This window comes from Etheostoma cragini, chromosome 22 (genome assembly GCF_013103735.1).
Source record: "Etheostoma cragini isolate CJK2018 chromosome 22, CSU_Ecrag_1.0, whole genome shotgun sequence".
NCBI classification, from domain to species: Eukaryota; Metazoa; Chordata; class Actinopteri; order Perciformes; family Percidae; genus Etheostoma; species Etheostoma cragini.
In genome coordinates this window covers 16,304,823-16,323,908 of record NC_048428.1, presented here as the reverse complement: position 1 = coordinate 16,323,908, position 19,086 = coordinate 16,304,823, and the positions used below count along the sequence as shown (strand labels likewise).

General features: G+C 40.2%; 1 protein-coding gene across 1 annotated transcript; it reads right to left on the bottom strand.

Annotated features, from left to right (window-relative positions):
- Nucleotides 1–12,115: 12,115 nt before the first annotated feature.
- On the bottom strand, nucleotides 12,116–14,043 carry sox17 (SRY-box transcription factor 17). The gene is made up of 2 exons (XM_034862562.1): nucleotides 13,746–14,043; nucleotides 12,116–13,369 (listed from the first exon to the last, which is right to left on the bottom strand). Exons 1-2 carry the CDS (start codon nucleotides 14,041–14,043, stop codon nucleotides 12,465–12,467), a joined length of 1,203 nt encoding a protein of 400 aa, XP_034718453.1. The 3' UTR covers nucleotides 12,116–12,464.
- Nucleotides 14,044–19,086: the final 5,043 nt, after the last annotated feature.

The following is a 19,086-nucleotide window of genomic DNA, read 5'->3' as shown; positions in this document are numbered from 1 at the left end:
ATTCCGCAGTAAACCTTGGGCTAAAGTTAAGGAATCAAAGGAATATACAAAAGTTATCAGGTTTCAGCTCAGTATAATAGGATAAAGTGATGACACTCCTGTTTAGTTTATTGCTGTAAAAATATCTCAGGTGTGTGTGAAAGAGACCATATGTGCTGTAGGAAAGAATTCCTGCTGAGCCCAACCAGACAGATATTCAGGAATGCTACAGGAGGCTCCCATGTGCCTAGACGATGACCTGTTCCCAAAACAACAAGCAAAAAAATGTGAAAAATCCCTAAAAGGAAGCTGGGGGGGGGGGTGGGGGACAATAGAGGAAGCCCTCAGTGTAAACAGGTAGGCTTGAGGCCTGCATGCCCTTCATTCCAGGCCGCTCCAGAGATAAGAGACAAGCAAATGTTGAAACCAAGCGGGTAAAAACGAATGGTCACACTGATCCGTCCGCGGTACAGATCCTGCCAAACATACTCAAATCAGTCTGAAAATAGGCCTGAGCTGAAGCTCTGCACTCAAAGCAGCATGGCAGGTAACAAATGTCTGAAGCTCCATTTGTTACATAGCCTTCCCTTCACAGAGTTATAACGAACCAGCTGGTGATATGAATACTGTTATTTTTCCTTCACATGATTACACGTGAAATCACACGCCGCCATGACGGAGATATCTCTCTCTGCGTTCCGGGTGCATTGCCACCCCTGCCATGCTCTATTTTTAAATCCTTGCGCCTATACTGCAACTAATTGGCGCCAAGTTAGATTCAAACCTATGCTGTTAATGGGAAAAAATGTGTGATATGTTTTGGCCCTTGTCCCCTTTCTATATTTGGCCCATCGTCCTCTACGCAGCTGCTTCTTCAGATCTGTCTGCCTGTGTTCCCATCGAACACATCTCTTCAGTCTGCACATATCGTCTCAATTCAAAAGGCAAAGAGTGCTTCTGCTTGAAGGGCAGAAATACATTGGGGGCTACATGGAAATTAAAAGCAGTTTACTCGGATGTTGTGCCATGTTTAGCCTCTGAATTGCCATTTGAAATAAAATGTCAAGCTCGTTTTTTAAACCCTTGTAAGAACCGGTTAAAATTCCAACCATTGCAGCTGTCAGGAATTCAATTATAAGTGATACACCAACAGCACTTTTAAACTTTCACTTTAATAAAATGCCAGGCCGCTTACCCTGCAAATATCTTTTTTAAACTTTAATTGAACCCAAGATCTCTATTCTTTCACAATTATTGAATAGTAACAATAACTTTGATAAATTCCATTTTTCCTTTGAGGGCTTTTAAATGTGGACTGAAAACCAAACTTGGCACATGCTGAGCCAAAAATGTGCTTACTATTCAAAATTCCATTGACATGATGGTATATCTTTTTTCCTCTCTTAACATCCAGTGAAATTCCCAGATTTTGAATGAATCCCTGCCAAACAGGACTCGCACTGTAAGGTCACACCACCGCCTTTCCCCTCCCCTTTCAAAACCCCTCGCACAGCAGTCAAGAGGTCCCCACCCCATCCATTTTGAGCGCTCTGCATCAGCTGTGCCAAGCTTTTAATCTGCCTGGTGACATCCCAGTGTTTCCTGCATGGGAGAGAGGGAAAGATAAGCACGCTCCTCTGTGCGGTAAATCACTCTGCACTCCCACTCATTCACTGATATGATCATTATTCAATTAGGCTGCACTCAAACTGACCACAATTCTTGGTAATTACAGTCAGAGGCTTTGCGAATGTTTTCACCTAATTTAAATTTTCTTAATCTCTTTGTTCTCTTTACAGTATCTGCTTTAATTGTTCAATGGCTGTTCAACATTAAACTTTGTTATTGCAGTGCTGGAAAGTATTTGAGCACATTTTGAAGTATTGTACTTTTTGGGGATACTTTATGCTTCATATACCTTCAAAAGGTACCATGCAGTTTAAGAAACAAAAACACAGAAAAAGAAACTGAGTTACATTAACTCTTAACTCTTTTTAATTACTCTGCCTTTATAGGTTGTAAAGTTGTATGTGTTTGAAGCAGCACAAAACACAATGGCAGATTAAAAAATTCTTCAAGACGACAGATTGTGAGAATGTAGTATACCAACTACAAAGCCTCTCAACAGCAAAATAAATACTGATATGCATAGAATGTGGACTATTATTCTCCAGAGGGTAGTGGCAGGCAGGGTCATCCTTACCAAAGGGCTCAATACCACATGGCTGTTAGCTTTGGAGGTCCCGGGCAGAGGGCCAGTCCGCTGACGGGACAACCTGGCTACGCTCGACCCAGATAGCAGCCCAGGGTGAGGAGTGATTTATCCGTCTGTGCTCGCATCAGACAACCTTCCTCTGATTAAGGGTTAGTCACTGAGCGACAGAGCTGAGTGGAGTGGAGAGGGGCGAGACAGGCGGCCTCCCTGTGTGAGGCACTGGCATCCTGACCGACACACAAATTGACTTTCCAGACGCTGCAAACAGCACATGTACTGAGCTGTGTACCTACAATAAACACACACATCCAGAAACACACATTTACCAGTTGGCATTTACACAGAAATAAGCACGTAGTCTTTATTTCTTCTTTCTCTTTTAATTACGGGCTTGCGGGAGTTCACACACACACACGCCAAGATAAAGACTTATTGAGCTGGCCTTGACATTCGCTCAACCCAACAACAAAAGGATGTAGTGAATCTGAGTGGCCCACTGTTTGACTCGTCTCTGTGGGCTGGTATAGACCAGTGTTCGTGCTGTTCAGGGTTCACAAACAGGTCACAGCCCCCATCAATTTCAATAAAGATGGTGTCTATTGTATGTATATATTGTAAGGGAATTTTGCAGTGGTGAAAAGTACCCAGTAGTAATTGATTTTGTTGAGTAGATTCTAAGACAAGCAGCTCTATACTATACATTATATACTTAAGGGATTTTTTTTAAACTACTCCAATTAACTAACATCCAGTTTTAGTCAACTCAGGAAGAGATTCTATTTAGGTTTGTTGAAACCTGCTTTCAATACTAGTGAAATCTATGTCTGTAAGTCTAAGATGACAGATTGGTTGGTAGGATGTATTCAACAGTCAGTCTTGGTCCCATTCCTTGAATATTTTGAGCATTATTTCGTGTATTCGTTGCATCTGCCAGACCTCACACATTTCAATATCTTACAATTTCAGCCTTAACACCGTCCAGATGATACAATGTGCCACAATCCCAGCTACTATTTTATATGTATAGCCTACCTACTATCGTTTGTAATATACATGCATTGACACAGTGTACCCATGCTAACTCCCCCTACACCCTGTGATGTCCTGTGTTTCTTTTTTTTAGATGCCTTTGTTATAGTTACTGTTGCTGCTAATGTGCTGTCTAAGCCACAATGGCCCTTTCCCAGTGACAAAAGTAGATGTTGCTTAAAATCTTCTTCTAACTCCTATTTTAATCATGCACAGTAGTTTATCACAGCTGAAGGATGCCCTCTTCTCTGCCAGGCGTTCCTTTAAAATTAATAGTTTGAGTTGTTTTTTGTTGCAGATATTACTTAACAGTATAACCTGAGGACATAATAATGTGCATGTTAAATATTTGGGCTAAAATGGATTTTTATTCTAGAGAGTAACAGATTCAGATTCTCACATAACAAATGGACAGAAATAGTTTCATAGTGGTTAAGGGAAATGGTAAATGGTAAAGATCATCAGTGGAGATTCAACATGTTAACAAGTACAACAATCTGTCCATGGATTATAGGGCCGTAACCTTGTCTGATTTTTTTTTTCACATTCAAGAAGACAAAACCTGGAAACATGCTTCATGAAGGCAGATGTGACATAATCATACAACACTCAAAGGATATTTCTCTCAACTGTTCCCTTTGTATGACTAAATAAAGAAGTGTGATATAATTTGTATGGTTAGAAACCTCAATCAAAGCATACTTTTAACAGCACAAAATATTGCCTACCATCCTCTACGTAGATCGAGCCATAAAAGTGTCATCAGACAGAAATCAGAAGCAGCCAGAGCATGTATGCACACCCGTTGCATGCACACACACAGCTAAATATTTCAGAAACTACACTAGTAAAGTTGTTACTTTGCAGAGAACCTCTGCAGGAAAAAAAACTTAAATAAAGCACTACAATTAGTGATAGGACAATAATTTTTTTGGCAAGATTTGAACTACAAATAAATATTTGTTATGGCTCGTACGTTATCTTCTGAGCCACACAAATAGGCTACTACAACATTTTAACAGCATAAAATATAAGTGTTAATCATGTACAGTAGCCTAATGAACAATTATCGACAATATTACAAAATACTAAAAAAAGACGGAGAACACAAAGTGAGCGTAATGCACGTAATTACATAATTTGTCAGTAAGAAAATGTCACACACATTTAATATGCAGTATAATAAATAAATTCAATACATGACCATATGGTAAGGCTATTAATAATTCATGTTTATACCCACGATGCCTTTCTTTGTTCATCATACATCTAAAGCTTTATTAATAATGATCCTTTTAGAATATAATTGAGATTTAGTATTGTGAAAGAAATCTTACATTATATACAAAATGTAAATGTCTAGCTGTTTCCCATAACATTCCATATCCGGTTGCTTAATTGTACATTACCCATTATGATAATTATATGATGCACCTATTTCATGTCATCATGATGTAGTTTTCATGTGTTTATGATGGCTTACAGTGTACCATAACAAACCTTTCAAGCTATATGTTACCTCACAGGTAATGGTTATAAAGACAACAGGGCTGGAGCTTTAAATACCCACTGTGCGTGACCACAGCAGGACTTCTCTCTGGGATTACTGGGCTATGCCACCTCACCTAGATCCATAAGGGACTCACAGCAGGCTCACGTGCTCTCACCTTACCCGTAATTTTCACAAGGACTCTGGACTCTTGTTTTGGAAATGCAATAATACCTTCTATTTTATGTTTATCGTATACATTTAACTACAACACAATTCAGTTTGAAGGTTAAGTTAAAGTGCGACAGATACATAATGTATATAATATAAGAAATCAACATGTAAGAAATCAAAACTTCTGCTACTACACACTTAAACAATCTATATTCATTTGTCATAATTTGTCAATTTTTACAATTTTACTTTTTAACAGACCCACACCTGGTAAAGGTTTAATTTCACAGTGAGCTTTATTTAGCCCTGTGCAGAGCTGACCCCTGGTGGCAACAACTGACAGTACAACTAATTGTCTCTAAAGCATTTACAGCAACTCTCAAATAAGAAAACATTAAGTCAGGAATTCATATTTAGATACATAATGCATTTTCTGTGAGCATGTTTTACAGATTGTACAGACCTGACAGGACAAACCAGAGCTACAGAAAGGAGACAGGACCTGCAGAGAGGGAGGAACACAATGTCAGCTTTTGGGGAACTGGAAGTGGATTGTTTGCTGTTTCAGTGGAAATGTGTTTGATATTTGTTTGAAGCTCATAATCAAAAACATGAGCACAAATACACTTCCTGTGTAAGAGACAGCTTTTCAGACGGTCTGTGTTATTGAAAAAGACATATACCAAACTGTGTCTAGACATTTGTCCTGGCTGTAGGTTCAATCACACACATTTGTAACTAAAAATGTAGTATCTCAACATTATCATGTAAATTTGAGATTGTGGGCTTTTGTTTTTTATATTAAAAAGGAGGAAGACGCCACATAATTAATTATTTAGTTTGTGAAAAAAAAACAGTAGGCTATTAAATAAATATGAATAGATTAGTCTTACAAGTCTACCATGATCCCTTATCAAACAACATAGGATCCTAACCCAAAGGACTATCTGCACTCAGAATTTTATTACTTAAATAAGTATTTCATACATTAGAAAAAGACAAAAAAATTAGTTAAAATCTAAAAAAACTGTTTACAGAAACGGTATGAAATGTCAGTCATTATCTACTAATCTGTAACACTTGCATTGAAAATGCAGTGCTTTTATTGAATGTAAATAAGACACACACACACACACACACCCACACACACACACACACACACACACACACACACACACACACACACACACACACACACACACACACACAAATACAATGAGTCAACAAAGGGTAGTTGACCCGGGTCATGACACTGTGCCCTCTCCAATCTTAATTTAGACTATATTTTTTTATGTATTTTTATTTTTTTAGGAAGTCCTACCGGTGATTCCCAAAATGGTTTGAGTGGTGTGAAATTCACAGAGCATGGTTTCCTTTCGGATATAGGATGTTCCCAAGCTAATCTTTCATGGATGGAGCAAACAGGAGTCATTGGAACGAGGAAGTGGAGACAGGTGCTCTGTGGAAGATTCAAAGATCCACAGAAAGAAAAAAAATGGGAAAAGACAATGGTCCACAATTTTATCTTGTGAACTCCACCTTAGCTCAGCCCTCTTTTTGTAGTTTAATTTAGTTTTTATATATGTCATGCAATTAATCTTTAATCAAATAAATCAATGTTTTACTAGTTTACTGGTTTACTTTATTAGGCTACACATTTTATCCTTTAGCTAGCAATTTCAAATGTTTATACTCATTACATTTAGGTTTCAGCTAACTACTTGAACCTTTTATCAATCACTGTAGTTATTTCACCATTCATCTATTTCAACTGTTTACCATTACCTTTGGGTTTATCTCAATATTTCAACTTTTTTATTTAGCTATTTCACCACTTTCCCATCTAATTAAAACATTTCTTCAGCTATATTTAGCTGTTTCACAATTTATCCATTAGCTAGACTAACTGTTTCAACAGTTTATCCATTAGCTAGGCAAACTGTTTCTATTGTTTATCCATTGGCTAGGCTAACTGTTTCAAAAGTTTATCCATCAGCTAGGCTAACTGTTTCAACAGTTTATCCGTCAGCTAGGCTAACTGTTTCAATAGTTTATCCATTAGCTACCGTGCTGAAAAAAAAACAGAATAGACCAGCGTGCTGGTCAGCAGGACAGCTATTCACTATTAAACAGTTTACCATTACTTTAGCTACCTATTTCATCTGTTCATCTATTACTTTTAGCTATTTAAATCATTGTTCATCACTTTTATCTTAGCTAGCTACATGTTTCAACTTCTTTGCTCACTTGCTAACTAGTTTTCATGCAAGAATGTTCAGGTGTTACAGCTGGCTCAACTAGCTGTTATATGATTGTATTTTGTGATTTATATTGTTTTCCAATTTGTTGAGCTATTCCATACATTTTTCCACGTACTGCTCTAAAATAAATTAACCATAGATGATGTAGGTAGGCCTACGGTTTTGCCTTACACTCAAATTAAAAAGATAGCTGCTTTCCTTTTTGCTTTTTGGTAGTGGCTATAAACTTAAATGACTCATTAATGATGTTAAGTTAGTCACAGTGTACAGTGTTCTTTGGTACTAAACAACATTGCTCACTTTCCTTACATGCTTCCTCAGAAGGAAAGGTCCGGAGCCAACAGGGAATCCTGTAACAAGAAAGCACAAGACTTGTCAGCCTAAAGACAGCAAAGTGTGGCTGTTCTGCGCCAACACCTTTCAGCCTCCCAGAGAAAAACAAAGTGAAGAGGAAACTGACTGCTGATGTAGTCATCTTATACCCACTACCCGCCTGGACACGAGCTAAAAATTGTCCTGAATTCCACAAGGGGATTCAAACAAAGGAACGGAGAGTGCTGAGCTGATCAGGAGCAGCCTTAAGTTGAATCAGCTCCCTGTGTCAACCCCTGACTGTGAAACAAATGTGCCAAATGTTTTCTGGCACCAGGCAACCATTTTATAATCAGTCCTACTGTAGCTTGTATTTGTTGTATTGTACTGTTTATTAAAAATGCATGTAACTTCAAACTTATGTTCACCATGGAATCCTTGTTGTGTTGTCGGTTAAATTAAGTCTGACATTTAACATGAATTTAATTATTGTCATTTATAACCTGCAAAGTTCCCCTTAAATAGCTTCATACTAAATTAGAATAAGTGTTTAAAGCTGTTTCACACATATGGGCCTTTTATGTTGTATGCTTACATTAATACATTATTTATGATTTTTATGGCTTCAACATTTCATTAAAGAAAGAAATATGGATCATTTTATACAAACTCGGGTTTCAGAAGACATGCTAAACATACTGACTCATTGTCAATACAAACCTGAATTACATAAAAATTGTCTCATTAAAAACAACTACTATGTAAAGCCTATATGAGGCAGAATTTGGGTGTAATGTGTCTGGTTAAGATTTATTTCATAAGCTAATAGGTCAGTGTCTCAGAGGAAAAAGTCTTTGTAATGTGCTTTAGATGAGACTGATAATGAAGTCTATTTCATATTGAATTGCTCATTTTATGATGATTTTGGGGCCACAGTTTTTAGTGAAAAGTTAGGATGAGTTCTTTGAGTTCGATGACAATAAAACATTAAGTTATGTTTGAGAAAGGGAAGCTTTTGATGTGCCAGAGTTTTTAAATCATGGAAGAGAAAAACAAAGGCAACGTTGTTGGCAACGTAAAGTTTTCCATGTAAGCGCATGAATGTACACTTGAATGTGCATGACCCAATAAAAAAAATAACTGACGAAATTAAAAACTCACATACTGCTATATGTTTGGAATTAAAATAAGATGATACAGAGCTGGTAAATTGTGATGCCACTTATGTTATTGAACCATTGCAGCCATGCAATACAACTACTTCTGAAACCATTTATGAATGATCCCTGTGAACTTTGATACAGCAGCTAACATTGTGGCCCAAAAAGTGGTTCCTGTCAACTCACAAGACATCTATTAATAAATTAACTTGTGCCAGAAGCATTGCTGGAATCAAAAGAAAAATAAACTATTGAGTCACAACATTGAGTGGAGATTGACTGGATCCACTATATATAGTGGGAGCACAACTGGACGCTGGTGTGACTGGCAGAGACCATAAAAGCGATCAGGCCAGAGAGGGACAACATATGCCTGGGATTATGAGCAACCAGCCCTGCTTTAGACAAGAGGCACACCCTCTCCTGCAGCTGTCTCACTTGCTGTTTTTGCAATCTACTATCAATGACTTAATCAGTTTGGGCCCTCACAGCCTCTCTGTGTCTGTCTCTGAAAACTGGACAAGGAATCTCCACCACGACCAGTTTGCAGAGAGTGTTTTTTGTGGCATTTACAATGAAACCAAACATATTTCAAGGACACATATGGATTTTGTGGTTGTTTTATGTGCATTTGTTTTATTGCTGACTGACAGAATGCATTATAATTAGACTTTTGCTTTTAACTTATGTACTGAAAATGCTATTCAGGATTAGGGTAGCAATTTAACATAATTTTCACCTTATTACCATTTATCAATTCATCATTTATTCAAAAAATAATTATGAAAACAAATTTGGGTTAGTCAGATTGTGGGACAATCCTACTAGCTATAAGTTTTAATTTTAATTTAATTTAATTTTAATCTGTTTATCGATTCCCAATGGGGAAATTACAATTTAGGTGAAGGTAAAGGTGAAGGTGAAATTGCTTATAAATGCTTTTGAGTCCAGATCTTCTGCAAGTCTTTTTCAAAAGGAAAGTGATCCGAGCAATTAAAGGCGTTTTTTCACAGCCTGGCAACCCGAACTATAATCTTATTTATGACTTCTATCAAAAAGTTGAATCAATGGGTTATCAAAATTGCTGTGAATTACTTTTCTTTCATTTGAATAAATGCTCAGTTGAGTAATTTTGTTTGCACCATCATTGTTATCAGCCTGTTTTTACTCAATCCACACATCATATTGCATTCACAATATTTCAATATCCTATTTGCTCCTCTGGTTCTGAATGGTGCAAAGTTAGGTGACAAAGAAACCAATCAGGCATAATTGTTTGCACCTGGATTCATCTCATAAAGAGAAGGTACATTACCGGTATATTCAGTGTTTGTTTACAGCACATTCAACCACAGCTAACATGACTTCATAATGACTGATAAACCCTCCACCCCATCCACACTGTGTTTGAGTTAAAATAAAGCTGAAATTGGTTGTTTATTGGAGGCTCAATGAAATAAATTGCAGCTGGCTTAGTGGGTTAATGAAGCTGTGTTCGTGTGAGGCAGCTACCTGAGATGAGATTAGGGTAGGGCCATGATTAAGTGCTGCTGTGTTAATGTAGATGGCCGCCCTGCTGTAATCTCTGAAGACTGCTGGCAGCGAGGCCCCGGGACACACACACACACACACACACACACACACACACACACACACACACATACACACACACATACACACACACACTTAGAGCCCAGATTTCCTGAGCTTTGAGCCGCTCTGACTGAATTTCTTGCTTTTACCTGGAAAGATCTTTTTTAAACGTTATTTTTTGGGCTTTTCCGCCTTTAATTTTTGACAGGACAGTTAGGTGAGAGAGAGGGGGAAGACATGCAGGTCAGATTTAAACCCTGGACCTCTTCGTGTAGCTCTCAGTACATGTGCGCCTGATTCACCACTGATCCAACCTGGCCACACCTGGAAACGTCTTGGTGATACTCCTTGGTAAATGCACGCAGAAACACAGAATTCTTTTTTATTTTATTTTTTCATCAGCAATAATTTATATAATAACACACAGTATGTTTTTTATGTATACTTTCTTATTTCAACATGTATGATGTTACTGAGTGAGCTCTTCCTCATCAATTATCCCTGATCAGTTAGTGTGAGGAGATAATATCATTGCTGACATGGGGGGGTCTGACTCTCCTTAAGTCTGTGCAGGTGACCCCCACCCACTCTGCTGATGCCTTGGGGATTGTGGTCTGAGCCTGTTGATATGCACCCATTAGCTGTGACAACAGGGAGGATAAACCTGCCACTCCGCTGTAGATTGAATTTAAACACATTCACACCAATTACAGTGGATTGTTCTGCACTGCCCGAAGGGAAAGAAGTCAGTTTGCGTCTGAGGGTAGTAAGAAGACGCAACAACACGTCACACATATCAGGAGTAGAGTAAAAACATTCAGAAACGCACGGTTAAAGTAGTAGTACTAAAAATGTTAGCTCTTTTTGAGTTTGACATGAGCTGACATCCTTATTATGACTGTGGGAAGTTCCAGAAATATTTACCCTGTCCAACTAACCTACTTCTCCCACATGAGAGAATATTTTAAAACATTCAGCACGAACAAAGCGCACCAATATATACACCTCTGGAACATGTTTCCTCTGAAGAGCTAAAAATGGATGAGGAGGTCAGGGTGATTGACCCCTCAGAGAAGAACCTCTTCCTTTTAAAAAAAGGGAAAACGCTATTTATAAAACAGGACTCTTTGTCACCTATAAATACCATGAATGATCCTCAAGGATGGATCTGATCTCCTAAAAGATGTTTTCCCAATAAATTTGAAATATGATGAAGCAACAGACTGGCGTGAGTTGATAAATATATCAAAGCCTTTCAGAAATAAAACCTGATGTCATTGCTATGTTATTATGCATAGCTAGAGGGTGGTCATTGAAATGTACCTTATGTTCAGCTGGGAAAAAACACAAAATAAACGGTCACCCTTCTTTAACGGTGTAGTAGAGCACAGTGAATTGTCATGGCCCCTTCTATTAATCAGAAGAGACTAAATCTTTCACAGACAGGATGTCCGGAGCATAAACGGCCCTCCCATGCTGCGAAAACAAGACGCCATGTGTAACGCAGAAGCTGAGATTACCTCCACTCGGTCCGGGCCAGGAAGCTGGGTCGCAGCCCTCCACTGCCCTGCTTCCAGGTGAGCAACGGGTGCTGCGGGGGCGCCTATTAATGATCCATGTGGAAGTGGGAAAAACCAGCAGAGATACTGCCATGTAATACAGAGACAACACTGAATGAATGGCAATAATGTGATGAGCGGAAACACATCTGAAAAGTGAATGTGTTCTCTAAATATTTTCCTTTTTTCATTATAAAATCAGTGGCGTCTGCTTTTAGGTGATTTTAATTTAGAAAGTAAAACATACAACAACAAAAATTAATGTGAAAGAAAGCTTCATTCAGTGTTTTCTGAAATGTAAAAGAAATTGAAATAATAAATACGAGAGAGGACGAGTCTATTTGCAAAATTTATTACTCAAAAGTGCAAAAAGTATTAAAAAAAAACACCTTCAGTGTATTTACAAACATTACAGTAGTCACTTTAAGATATCTATTATCACAAAAAGAATTCATATCCCTGCAAGAGAGGAGGAAAAGAGTTAAAAAACAGTGTTTGAAATACTCTGTGGCTTTTTCTTAGACAGATACAGTCGTCGACAAAGCTGCACTTTTTAAAAAAATCTCATGGGCCTAGTAGTGTATAAGCTAGTAGTGAAAAATAAAATTAAAAAAATAAAAACATTTTTGTTCAAATATAGCTACAGAGATTTGAGGTCAGATCATGTGCCCTTGCAGCAGGAATGGCAGGAGGTTAGGAGTTGTTGTAGCTACAGTAATACACAGCTGTGCTGGCGTCTGACAGCACAGATGATATGAGGCTTTCAGGTCCTTGCATGCCAGTCTCATGTGGCCCGTACGGCAAGCCTGTCATGTCCGCACGCGCTGAAGAGGAGCTCAAATACTGCTCAAACTCGCTGCGGTCCACCTCGGCCAGCAGCTCAGAGTGGTGCATCTGCTCCACGCTGTCTGTTGAGTGAGGGTGGGAGTCAGGAGGGGGGGAGAGGTGTCCTGCCCCACCGGGATGCCGTTTGGGGTGGCTGTGACTGCAGTGCTGGGTGTAATACATGGCTAGAGGGTTAGGGCATCCCATGTAGGAAGGGGGATGGGTGGCGGGCTGGGGGGGCTGCTCTGAAGCTGAGGCAGGGTGTCGGTGCAGGATGTGGTTGCCGTGATGGTTGGAGAGGGAGTCCTGGGACTGGTACTCTGCCGCCTGGGAGTGGTAAGCGTATGCAGGCATCATGTGGCAGTCCTCTTGTGAAGGTTGAGGGAAGAACGTGAGTTCTGACTCTACAGCGTCCAGAGGAGAGGTGTCAGGCGTAGGGAGGCTGTAGGTTTCATAAGAAGGGCCCCCAAGAGCCTGAGCATCTCGGTAGTGGCTAAGCGGCTGGGAAGGAAGCTGGAAGCCATGCTCGTGGTAGCCAAGGCCCAAACTCTCCACACACAGTCTGCCATCCCCGGGCATCGACGAGCCCTGGTGATCGGACACGCCGTGGACTAGAAAGCCGGAGTCTAGCCTCTTAATCCTCTTCACCTGCTTCCGCCGCCGCGGCCGGTACTTGTAGTTGGGGTGATCCTGCATGTGCTGAACCCGCAGCCGCTCGGCCTCCTCCACAAAGGGCTGCTTTTCTGTGACAGGAAGGGCTTTCCATGATTTTCCTGTAGGTCAAGAGGAGAGTGGACATCAATGATAAGTCAGCATTACTGTACGCAGTCTGGTGATGCACACAAAAATAGCTTGTTGCCATTTTAGGGGGCAGGGACAGGATTTTGAGGTTACATGTGCAGCCTAACTCAGACACAGTAACTTTTAAAAACAAGGTAACATCACCTGCTAAACTATTACAGCGCTGATTGAGAAATAACCATTCATTGTTGTTGGAGTAGAAAAAAATAAAATGTGACATATATGACAAATATTAATCTAAAGTAAGCACCTAAATAAGAAAAACAAATAGGAATATTAATCACTCTATAATAAACTGTACAGATGTGGCACATATAGACTGATTGAATAAAATATAAAATGACTTACCTAACATTTTGCTAAGCTCCGCGTTGTGCAGGTCTGGGTTTTGCTGCGCCAGTCTCTTGCGCTCATCCTTCGCCCAGACCATAAACGCGTTCATGGGCCGTCGGATCCGCGGTTCGGTCTTGCCGCGATTCTGACTGCCGGAGCTGGAGGCGCACGGCTCGTTTTTTACTTTGGTGTCCCCGAGAGGACTAATAGGGTCAACCCACTGGCAGCGTCCCATTCCAGGCATCATGACTGACATCGTACACCTTGCCTGGGTCTGATCGTCGCTGGCGTAACCCGCATCGGGACTACTCATCTCTGTCCAACTGGGAGGTTTTGGAGAGCCACCGGGCAGCAACACACTACTACTGAATACAGCCTACAGACAGATTCAAAAACTTGACAAGGTTTCTGAGTTTTAAAGCTGGAAAAGTATTAGTCAAGTACATAAATCGCTTCTAGGAGACGCATGGACTCAACTGTGCCGAGTACTCAGCGCTGGATGTGAAGGCTGGTGCGCTATAAACTCACAGGCAGCCAATCACCATATGGTGGGAGTGCCCACTACTACAAAGGTGCAAAAAAGTTTAAGTAGCCCGCCTCCGACCCTTGTTTGAAGAGCCGAGACCCTCCAAGGAGGTACGCTGTGAGATTTCAAACACATGCAAACTTTAAATTATGGGAATATGCCCATGTGCAATTTAGATTGAAATTAATTTTGTGGGTAGATTAACCACTGAGATTTCACTCTATGGTTTAGTGTAAGGTTTTGAAAAATGGCTTTTGTACGGTGCCTACTCAAGAAGCAAAAAGAGGTGAAACGAACGAACTCTGTAATCCACAATAACGTTTAAATCTGGACAGCCACAAGGTCCAGTTTGAATTCTCACTCCTGTATTAGACTGCCACTAATGTTCAGACATCAATACACTTGATCTTCGGTCTGTGTATTGGGGGATTAACTGCGTTAACATCTTGAATGTCAGGTTTACGCGTGGAGTTAATGGCTCTCTTATTCGCCACTTTTCTACACACGGTCGTCTCGATGGAGACTTTCTTTGACCGCAGCCTAATGAACGCTGGACAAAGGACCTTAATTGAGGATTTAAGTTTAAAGTGAAATCAATAAGATTGGAGAAAGCTTAAATAAACACCCATTACATTTGTGAAGCGGTGTGGCCTCAGACACAAAAACTTCTAAATGTTGTGATACTGGTGCGCTTTTGTCTCCGGCTGTGAAGCTCAAATGTCAAAACAGTTTGGATACACTGTCTTTACCCGACTAGACGTCGGTCTGGGATGTTAATCAACCGAACCAAACAGCTGATTGATTAAGTTGGGGGCGTAAAACGCTCTAAATGGTATCACATCTGTAAAGAGATTAAGTCTGGGAGAAACTTTTTTTTCTTTTTTTTCTTTTTTTTTTTACAGTAAATACATAATACGTGGACATAGTGGAGATAATGCAAAGTCTGCGAGGATTAAAAATGGAACAGCATATTTAAAAGAATCAGAAAGTATTTTTTTATTATTATCTTAATGTGGTCAGCTATTATTCCCTTTCAGCAACTCACACAAAGCTTTAGGTGCATTTCACCTAAAATATCTGAATTTAAATGTTTGAATCAAATTATTACTTAATTAGATACTCATTCTTCATTGAATGTAAAACTTTGTCTGAGTTTGAAAATTTCAAAACAAGGCTGATTAACTGTACAGAGAATACATTTTGCCCCAAAATATCCCTCCCTGAGACTTGTCAACATGCAGTTTCAGGGGGGAAGGTTAAAGCAACCTTTTTGCACCTCAAATATCCAGACTTGGAGTGTTTGTGTAGCAGAGAATGAAGCGCCTGTTTGTGGCCAGAAGGCCAAACATCACCCAAAGGCTGATGCTGGTTCTTATCAGAGCCAGCAGACCTCAACCTGTCAGCTTCATCTTTTCTCGGATCCATTCCCATCTCGCTGTGGGTCCAGTCCTCTGTGACATGGCAAAAGGGGCTGACAGAAATATGAGAGATGCTTATGCAACCTTTTCGTGCCCCCAGTGCAGACACAAGCAGGGACTCCAGAGCATGCCGGGTGACCCTCTAGGGGTTGGTGGGAGGGTGTTTTGGATGGAAGCTCCAGCCAAACACTGCATGGGACAGGAACTGGACTATAATACTGTCATCGTCTATTTTACCGCTGATGACCTGATGAGGTTTTTCCCCTTCAATCCTAAGAGACTTGAGAAGGAGAGACTCTTTGTGTGTGTGTGTGGTGTGGTGTGTTTGTATGCGTGTCTCTGTGTATGCGTGTGTTTACATGGGCGGGGGTATGAGTGTGCCCTGGTCACCCCTCTCTCTCTCTCGCAGTGTGGGAGTGAGAAGTCCTGGCTTTTGATGGGAGAAGTCATAAAGTCTGGAGTCGTAGCCACATTTCCTCTACAAGGTGAGGTTCAGCGTCAACCCAGAGGAGTGGAGGGGAGGTGACACGCCTCAACCCCCCAGTCCCCCTCCTCCCTCCATTCCTCCCCCTGTCCCTCCACCAAGTCCCCCACCCCGAGCCTGGGGAGTCTGGGGCTGGGTGGGGGCCAGGGCTCTCGACGCCAGCCTTTGGACTCTGTGCTCAGGGAGAGGTCAGTTGGCTTGCTTACACAATGGCATTATCTCAGTTCCAGCCTCGGCTACTGCAGCGGTGAGCACTTCCTGTCCCTCTGCAAGCACTTCCTGTCCTTGGCGTAGCAGCACAAACTGTCCGCCTTCCAAGTGAGTTCTGAAACGCAGTTGAGCTGCTGGTCGCCAGTCTCACTATATAAATGTCTGTGGGTGGCTTTCTTGGGAATTGCACAATGTGTTTGCTGGCTCCTTTGTGCCGAGCTGCGAGGCACTGGTGTTAATTTAAATCACAGGGACGGAAGATATATATATGTTAGCACTCTGGGCTGATCGCCTGAGCTGCTAAAGGCACAAAGGTCTGAGGCGGACAAAGCCACAGAAGCGCAAAGTGTTCTGATTATAAACAATACTCTGCTAATTAGCAGCAAATGTTTGGGTATTCTGCCCTATTCTTAAAATCTAACACTTTTTTAAGGATGTTTAGTTATAAGTAGCTTATGGAGCACTCAATCAACAAATTAATAAATTTGCAGTCATTTTGATAATTATTTAATCTATTTTACATGAAAAAATACCAAACATTTTTTATATATAATTTTATATTTTTATAAGTCTTATATCATTGTTTATTAGTTTTTGGGTGGTGGACTGTTGGTCAAAGAAAACAAGCAATCTGAAGATGTTATCAAAAAAACAAAAATTCTCAGAGCCCAAGACCAATTTGTGGACTTTTAAAAAAAAAAACACATTCATGACATTTTATAGACCAAACAAATAATTTATTCAACATTTAGCACACTTCATTTGTGAAAAAAGCACTATATAAAATTTCATGGATGGCTAGTACAATGAAATGCTACATAATTATAAAAAATACATATGTGTTGTGTCTTGATCCCTCCCCTGTGAGCCTCCATGTGAGTGTGCAGTGTGTTCCTGGTGTGATTTGGTTCTCTCTCTCTCTGTAGGTGACTGCTCTCCCTGGGAGGAGTACTGAAGCACACCTGCGTGCAATGTTGTTGTCATCGGTTTTTCATATAAGCGGAGGGCCACCATTCGCAGTCTCTTAGTTGTTTTCTGTAAATTCCATTTTGCACTATGAATGATCAGTTTGTGAATTCTGAAGAACATTTCGACTTCCCTTTTCCAGTGTACCTGGGCTTTTTTCACCTGCCTTGTGTTATATTGATAGGGTAAACTCTGTTACACGTTACTTGAAGGTATCAACATAAGAGTGACATGACGCTGTCATGAACACATGACATGGTCATGACACATGAACCCTAACCCCAACCCTAACTTTGTCATGACAAAACCAAATGACACTTACCAAAAGAAGCGTTATCTCATAACCATGTCACTCTTATGTAGCTACTTTCAAAGTAAAGTGTAACCCGTAAACTCTTGTCTGAATTTCCAGTCACTCTGATCTTGTTGGTTTTTAAGTGGTCTTCTGGCCACTTGAGAGCTGTGCAAAAAGCCGCAACCACAGAGCATTGACACTTTATCACCCAGTGGTGATATGGCTAACATGTTAGCAAACAGTTTCTTATTTACAGATATGGATTCATGTTTCCGTCCAACGTTTGCTTTCCTTTAGCTTTGTTTCTGGTCTATGCCAACTGCAAAGGGAAATGTGCATTTTAAAGTATCACATTAGAAAAATTTGACTTCCTCAATTGTGCAAAAACGTTTTTTCCTTTTTCCCTTTTTCCTTTGTCGAAAAAGAGTTGATGCACCAAATGGGAAATGGAAACGCCTCACCGACTAAGTTCTAAATACATTTAACTCAAGGGCCTGATCAGTTGTTTCTGTTTTCAGCGTCTTCTGGATATTACAGCATGAAACAAGGCCAATGCAAGCTGAAAAGAAAGAACATTTAAAACTTGCTCAATTGAACCAAATTGACAAGCCCTCTCTCTAGCTAGCAGCTAGGCGAGCATTATAACGTGTGTTACAAAGTGATGCACGTTTGTCACGGAAGTAAAGGCTGGACTACAGTGGAGCGGTTTGGAGCAGTTTGTGAACACTGTTTCTTGTCGGAGATGGTAACTCCTTTTGGGGTGGACTTTGGGCTTTTTCACTTCGTAAACCTGAATAAAAAGATATATAACACAGTGAAGGAAAAGGAATAAGCCAAAAAGCATTCTACGAGCACTTTAAAGTGGCTTGCCATTATAGTGCACATCCTTTAAACGGTTTACTGATTACAAAAGTAAATGGAGGTGTCTCACCAACACAAGGGGGTTAAAGGCTTAATTGAACAATAGATGTCTTAAGTAAAAGTTATAATTAGTTGCAGCCCTAAATCAAACCCAGGTTATAGTTCTTTTGTCACGTGTATTGTAGGTAAGCTATACAGTCAGTGTGTAGACATTTGTCATTCAATCAATGGGGAGATAGCGATTGTTTAGATGATCTCATTAGACTATGACTTCCTCCAACACCTGCTCTGGAGAGGGGGAGGTGTTTCAGGATGGGGGAAGGGGCTTTGTCAGGAGGAGAGAATGAGAAGTTAAGGAGGAGAAAACATAACAGGTGTGCAGGAGAGAAACATCTGGTCTGACATTGATTCTGTAAATAGAAATCACACCTTTTCCCAAAGCTGGGACATTTCAAGTTTCAACAATGTCACTCAGAAATGAGTTTCAATTCTGCTGTCAGCTCTCTGTCAAACTCTGCAGAGGACCAGTAATGTAGTAATGTATACATGTCGAGTGCATTTTTGTTGGTGGTTGATCTTTAGTAACCTGATGACTC